Source organism: Oncorhynchus kisutch, linkage group LG2, assembly GCF_002021735.2.
Source record: "Oncorhynchus kisutch isolate 150728-3 linkage group LG2, Okis_V2, whole genome shotgun sequence".
In the NCBI taxonomy this organism is placed as follows: domain Eukaryota; kingdom Metazoa; phylum Chordata; class Actinopteri; order Salmoniformes; family Salmonidae; genus Oncorhynchus; species Oncorhynchus kisutch.
In genome coordinates, this window is record NC_034175.2 from 57,412,840 (window position 1) to 57,420,394 (window position 7,555).

At 44.4% G+C, this 7,555-nt stretch overlaps 1 protein-coding gene across 1 annotated transcript; it reads left to right on the forward strand.

The window, feature by feature from the left end:
- The first annotated feature begins 2,533 nt into the window (after window positions 1-2,533).
- Window positions 2,534-6,472, forward strand: LOC109902944 (transcription cofactor vestigial-like protein 3). The gene is made up of 4 exons (XM_020499630.2): window positions 2,534-3,045; window positions 3,707-4,070; window positions 5,157-5,741; window positions 5,854-6,472. Exons 1-4 carry the CDS (start codon window positions 2,929-2,931, stop codon window positions 5,889-5,891), a joined length of 1,104 nt encoding a protein of 367 aa, XP_020355219.2. The 5' UTR covers window positions 2,534-2,928; the 3' UTR covers window positions 5,892-6,472.
- The last annotated feature ends 1,083 nt before the right edge of the window (window positions 6,473-7,555 follow it).

The window sequence follows — 7,555 nt, forward strand, 5'->3', positions numbered from 1 at the left end:
CCAAAGCACAGCCCCCACACCACTAGAGGGATATCTTCAACCACCAACTTACCATCCTGAGACAAGGCTGAGTATAGCCCACAAAGATCTCCGCCACGGCACAACCCAAGGGGGGGGGGGCGCCAACCCAGACGGGATGACCACAACAGTGAATCAACCCACTCAGGTGACGCACACCCTCCAGGGACGGCATGAGAGAGCCCCAGCAAGCCAGTGACTCAGCCCCTGTAATAGGGTTAGAGGCAGAGAATCCCAGTGGAAAGAGGGGAACCGGCCAGGCAGAGACAGCAAGGGCGGTTTGTTGCTCCAGAGCCTTTCCGTTCACCTTCCCACTCCTGGGCCAGACTACACTCAATCATATGACCCACTGAAGAGATGAGTCTTCAGTAAAGACTTAAAGGTTGAGACCGAGTTTGCGTCTCTGACATGGGTAGGCAGACCGTTCCATAAAAATGGAGCTCTATAGGAGAAAGCCCTGCCTCCAGCTGTTTGCTTAGAAATTCTAGGGACAATTAGGAGGCCTGCATCTTGTGACCGTAGCGTACGTGTAGGTATGTACGGCAGGACCAAATCAGAGAGATAGGTAGGAGCAAGCCCATGTAATGCTTTGTAGGTTAGCAGTAAAACCTTGAAATCAGCCCTTGCTTTGACAGGAAGGCAGTGTAGAGAGGCTAGCACTGGAGTAATATGATCAAATTTTTTGGTTCTAGTCAGGATTCTAGCAGCCGTATTTAGCACTAACTGAAGTTTATTTAGTGCTTTATCCAGGTAGCCGGAAAATAGAGCATTGCAGTAGTCTAACCTAGAAGTGACAAAAGCATGGATTAATTTTTCTGCATCATTTTTGGACAGAAAGTTTCAGATTTTTGCAATGTTACGTAGATGGAAAAAAGCTGTCCTAGTGGTTAGAGCGTTGGACTAGTAACCGGAAGGTTGCGAGTTCAATCCCCCGAGCTGACAAGGTACAAATCTGTCGTTCTGCCCCTGAACAGGCAGTTAACCCACTGTTCCCAGGCCGTCATTGAAAATAAGAATGTGTTCTTAACTGACTTGCCTGGTTAAATAAAAGGTCAAATAAATAAAAAATAAATGTTCTTCAAAAGAGAGATCAGGGTCCAGAGTAACGCCGAGGTCCTTCACAGTTTTATTTGAGACGACTGTACAACCATTAAGATTAATTGTCAGATTCAACAGAAGATGATCCTATTACAAAGTTCTATATGTAATTATATGGTGAGACACTGTCTGTGATCTGTAAACTATGTGCTGTCACCAGCAGGTGGCAGCAGATCACTCATTGACATCTTCCACTGACAGTTCCTCACGAAGGACCAAATACAGGGGCCCACTTCCAAACCAAACCCTGGCCCCTTCACACAGGTTCTTATTATAAGTAATATATCTAAAAGGAGTAGGTGTGTGGAAAAGCAATATATTTCTGATTCCTATTCAAAATATTTTGATATGGAATAGGGCATAGAGCAGGCTAGTCAGGTGAATGCAGTCACTGTGGTACATTTTGTTGATTGCACTGGTTTAAGTATGAATATAACTATATAAGTAGACAATAATGTGGACATCAGTTGTATTTTTGGGGAGCTTGCTGAAAGACCCAGTAGTCTCTGTGTTAGTGATAATAATGTGGACATCAGTTGTGTTTTTGGGGAGCTTGCTGAAAGACCCAGTAGTCTCTGTGTTAGTGATAATAATGTGGACATCAGTTGTGTTTTTGGGTAGCTTGCTGAAAGACCCAGTAGTCTCTGTGTTAGTGATAATAATGTGGACATCAGTTATGTTTTTGGGGAGCTTGCTGAAAGACCAAGTAGTCTCTGTGTTAGTGATAATAATGTGGACATCAGTTGTGTTTTGGGGGAGAAGCTGAAAGACCCAGTAGTCTCTGTGTTAATGAGTCTAATAATAATGAGGAGTCTCCCAGCACAGCAACTACAGCAGCCCCAGCAGAGGAAGAGCAAGCAGAGACCGGGAAAGCTGTGTGTGTGTGTGTGTGGGGTGGGGTGCGTGTATGTGTGTGTGTGATCTCAACCCATTTGAACACTTATGGGAAATTCTGGAGCAGCACCTGAGACTTGTGTTTTCCACCACCATAAACAAAACACCAAATTATTGAATTTCTAGTGGAAGAATGGCATTGCATTCCTCCAATAGAGTTCCAGACACTTGTAGAATATATGTCAAGGCCCAATGAAGCTGTTCTGGCTGCTTGTGGTGACACAACACCCTATTAAGACACTTTATGTTGGTGTTTCCTTTATTTTGGCAGTTACCTGTGTCTGCCACATTCTCCCCTTTTTTGGTAATGTCAGAGCCTGCCAAGTGTACTGGAAAACTAGGCCAAATGTTCTACAATAGTATGGAATTCCCCAAATAGACATGCCACACCCAATGGGTTAAAATTGTAACATAAAATTAAACACAGTCCATGACACAACAGTGGATATTTACATTCACTTATCTGACGATGCTCACCATTTCAATTCACTGAAAGCCTCCCAATTCTACCTTCAAGAGGATGCCACACTCATACCTCACCTCTCTTCCTCCGAGCCGCGGGTATGCGCTCAGTGGGCGTGTACGCGCCCACTGAGTCCCATCCCTCCTCTCCTCTCCATAGCCCATAGTACCGTTAAAACATTCCTCCAATCAGAGTCGCTTCTAAGAACTTTGCAAAGTGGAGTATGTCGGGTACCATATGTTCGCTTTCACTCGGATTTGGTTCGGCTCAGTAGGAGGTGTTGGTCCTATTGGCTCGGCATTGTCTTTATGCAAACAGGTCCTTTCACCGACGCCATGTCTATTGTCACCGCCAAGGTTTATATGGCGGCAGCGGTGGACCTAAGGATTACACCCGTCTGAGGAGCGCTGATTCAGGCTGTTTCTCTTTGAGCCCCTGACAGCTTCGTCACAGTCATGAGTTGTCTGGATGTGATGTTTCACCAGAGTTATGGAGGCCACTACCTCCCTGCGTCTTCAGCAGCAGCAGCAGCCTACAAAGCAGCATACTATCACCATCAGCACCAGCAACAGGTGGGTGTCCAGACTAGACGAAATAGTAATGGCGTAGTATTTGTTTGTTCTTTAATACTAGGCTATTTTTTGTGTTCTAATAATTGGCGCTTTTACGCACGAATACACTCCGTGAGCAATGTTTTGGGGCGTCGCAGATGTCAGTTCACAGCGAAGAGTCCTGGGTGTCACAGAACTCTAAAAGTTACCAGTTGAAAAGTTGAAGTTGCTCGTGATGTATTTAGTTAGAGCAGGTCATGCAGAATGACTCGGACTCCTCGTTCCATCAGAAGGGTGATGTAATGAGAGCTCGTCACTGTCACTCAAGAATGTTGATGATGATGGTTCATGTGATACGGCCACGAGCATCTGCATAGTCGTCATACTTTCACCACAACACGCGCGCGGAAACGTCCTACAACTTCTTGGATAAACTTCGGTCTGTAAAGATGATTCGTTTTTCTTAATATAGAGGTCATAGAGAATTTAAGTAATTATACTAGTATGACTTTCAACGAGGGATGTATTTTGTTCAGTTGATGTATACACGTTGAATCATCTGGTTCGATCGTTGTGGTGCTGACTAGACAGACAGGCTGGTGCTCTCATGGCTGAATCTGTGGCATACATTTTTCTCTCTCTCTCCCTCTCCCTCTCTCTCCGTCTATTTCCCTCTCTGTAGAAGAAGCTGGGTGTTTACAGTAGGATGCAGCAGGACAGCACCGAGCAGCAGTTTCCAGGGGGGAGACAGCAACAGCAGCGTGGGGGTGGAGGGGGGAGGCAGGCTGGGGAGAAGGGGGTCCAACAGGGCCTGGAGGTTTCTGGGCTGGGGGGCACTTGGAGGTCTGGGAAGGACAGCCAGCCGGCTGAGGCAGAGTACCTGAGCTCCAGGTGTGTCCTGTTCACCTATTTCCACGGCAACATCGAGGACGTGGTGGATGAGCATTTCTCCAGGGCTCTGAGCCAACCCAGCACCTTCACTGGAGAGACCAGGAGCTCCAGGTGCACACCCATGCACACCTCTGCCTCGGCTGGACTGTGGAAAGGTAGGAACACACAGGGACGCTCGTTCCATTACTCATCTGAAAACAGTGTTATTCAAATGGATTCATTATCTTTTACTGTTACTTTTTATTTAGAATAATAAAAATGTTATTGTGGAAAAACTTAGTGTTCCCAAAACCTTTTCCGATATAGATTCTTCACTTGTAATTAGTGTTGAGCGATTAACTGACTTTTTTTTGTTTGTTTTGTTAAACCAACATCGGTTCAATTATTAGAATTTCATTTCGTTCGGTCTTTTCTGAGCTCAATGCTCAGTTTCTTTCGAGATAAATCAGATCAAGCCCAAACGGTGAGATGTAAAGTTAGTTGGGGGTTGTAGTTTCCAACAGTCCAATATTCTACACAGTTAGTGCAGAACTGTTCATGACACAAACTGTTCACACGCCTCTTGTTGGCGGAGAAAACTTTTAACAGGTTTAAAGATTATTTCCTGTTCTACACATTTTGTCATGGGGTGCAAAGAAAACTTTTCTGTTTTAAAGCTAATTTTCTTACAATTCTATACATTTTGCCATGTCTAATGTGCATTAATGTGATATTTGAGTGACTCGAACATTACTTCCAAATCTATGTGCTAAAAAATCTAGCAAAAAAACTTTTGCTGATTTGGGTTAGTTGATCTGGAAATGTATGACTATAAATAACTATGGTATGCAATGACTAACATGACAATAGGAAAACTAGTGATGCACTACCCAATTTTGAAATTGCACCTTGTGCATTCTACTATTATAACTTTCAATAGTAAGTTGAAAGCCGGACTGAGCCCCACAGTTTGGGAACCACTGATCTAAGTGATTGATAGTTGGTATTCAGTAGTCATAAAATGTGCCTTATTTAGTTTTAAGTACTAATAAAATAGTGATTTTGTCAGTCAGCATAGGCAGCAGCTCTATAGAGATGAGATGATGACATGGAAGGAAATAAAGTCATCAAATAAAACAAATGTAATATGCACAAAACTGAACGCTTTTATTAAAGTACTATGAATAAATGATGTAACCTTTAGGCTGTTTACATGAATGTCTGTCTATCTTTTACTGACTATATCCATTTCTCTCTTTCAGACAGTGTATCTCTCTCAGAAGGCCAGTGTAATTCTCTGTCCTCTTCTCTGTGGGGTGGAGGTTACCAGTCCCAGACCAACCCCTGTCTGCCCATCCACCCAGACTTCTCCCCCATCCCTGCAGGCTTCCATGCCCCAGACAGAGCTCTGTGGACAGGCCACGCTCTGCCCCAGCCCAGCCTCCCTCCTCCAACCTCTATCCCTGACCCCTGGGCCTACAGCCTCAGCCCCCAGACCTCCGCCAGCTGCACACACGTCCACGACGTCTACCCACCCACACACCCTCACACACACATGCACCCCCGGCACACACACACAGTATTACATCCCCACCCGTCCCATGACCCAGGCCTAAACCCCAGGTTCAGCCCTCTGCTCCTGACTGGTGTGAAGACTCAGAGCCCCCTAGCCCACAGCCCTGCTGGACACAGCACACACAGTAACACACACAGTAACACACACAGCAGCCAGAGCCCAGGGATACACAGTGGTGTGAAGACAGAGGTGGAGCAGGCCAGCCCCCCAACCCTGACCCCCTCAGCCTGGCCCACAGCTCTACACACACCCATGGATATCTACGACTCAGGTAAGCCTCTGACCTGGATCACACACACACACACTCACTCTCCCATGTCTATGTTTCTGCTACATTGTTGTTTTATCTAAAAGTTGATGATATGCTGTTTCTCTCACTCCAGGTCTGGATCAGGACAAAGTGAAGGCTGTTTGGTTCTGAGAGAGAGGATATGACATCACGGTGACGTCACCCTGCCACTGAGCTGTGATCAGCTCTAACAGAACCTCCTGGAACCACATTGTTTTGTGGACTCGTTCTCTAGAAGACTCTCCACTCACTAGAAGAACTCAGAACTCCAGGGTGGTTTTAGGTTTCTCAGAAATCCTTCTGGAGAAATATAGACTACTCTCCATGCCTCACAATCCACCAGGGATACTTCAGATCACTCTTTGGCAAAATATTTGTTCCTAATTTGTACCAAAAGTATTAGCTGGTTGATTGGGAACTAGTATCCCACATGAGGGTTCTGTTTAAAGAACGTAGTTTGTGGGAACACCACTCAGCCAAGCCTCTTTCTGATCTTGTAATATTGTGTTATGTGTGTAATTGACTGAAATATATGTTGTATATACAGTAGTACTGTGATCTGAAGTGATTATCATTTCCGTAAAGTGTTTGATTGTTGCTAATTGTTTTTCACCAGCCCTGTGTTGTCATGTTGCCTAGTGTTCTGTATGTGTGGATAAATGTCATTATTGATGTGTAATAAATTGCTAAGTTCTATTGGCAATCATGCCCTACATCTTTAAGAGCTGACTCAAAGTACACAGCTAAATGTCATTTATTTCTATCAAATCTGATCATTGAATATCAACCAGCATTGTTTAGGATTGATATGTAGGTCAGCCTTGAACTTTTACTCAGAAATCCATCTATATTGAACAAAAATATAAACGCAACATGCAACAATTTCAAAGATTTTACTGAGTTACAGTTCATATAAGGAAATCAGTCAATTGAAATATATCCATTAGGCCCTAATCTATGGATTTCACATGACTGAAAATACAGATATTTATCTGTTGGTCACAGACATGTGGATCTGAAAGCCAGTCAATATCTTGTGTGACCACCATTTGTCTCATGCAACGTGACAATCTCCTTTGCATAAAGTTGATCAGGCTGTTGTTTGTGGCCTGTAGAATGTTTTCCCGCTCCTCTTCAATGGTTGTGCGAAGTTGCTGGATATTGGCGGGTACTGGAACACGCTGTTATACACGTTGATCCAGAGCATCCCAAACATGCTCAATGGGCGACATGTCTGGTGAGTATGCAGGCCATGCAAGAACTGGGACAATTTCAGCTTCCAGGAATTGTGTACAGATTCTTGCGACATGGGACCGTGCATTATCATGCTGAAACATTTTTCTTTGTATTTATTTCACCTTTATTTTAACCAGGTAGGCCAGTTGAGAACAAGTTCTCATTTACAACTGTGACCTGGCCAAGATAAAGCAAAGCAATGCGACAAAAACAACAACACAGAGTTACACATAAACAAACATACAGTCAATAACACAAACATGAGGTGAAGGCGGCGGATAAATGCCACGACAATGGGCCTCAGGATCTCACCATGGTATCTGTGCATTCAAATTGTCATCGATAAAATGCAATTGTTTTCATCATATGTAGCATATGCCTGCCCATACCATAACCCCACCATCACCATGGGGCACTCTGTTCACAATGTTGACATCAGCAAACCACTCGCCAACACAACGCCATACATGTGGTCTGCGGTTGTGAGGCCGGTACTGCCAAATTCTATAAAACGACGTTGGAGGTGGCTTATGGTAGAGAAAGGAACATTCAATTATCTG

Coding starts and splice junctions, on each gene's coding strand:
- LOC109902944 (XM_020499630.2), top strand. CDS start 2,929: ATGAGTTGTCTGGATGTGATGTTTCACCAGAGTTATGGAGGCCACTAC. Junction 4,071..5,156: donor CTCGGCTGGACTGTGGAAAG/GTAGGAACACAC, acceptor TCTCTCTTTCAG/ACAGTGTATCTCTCTCAGAA. Junction 5,742..5,853: donor CATGGATATCTACGACTCAG/GTAAGCCTCTGA, acceptor CTCTCACTCCAG/GTCTGGATCAGGACAAAGTG.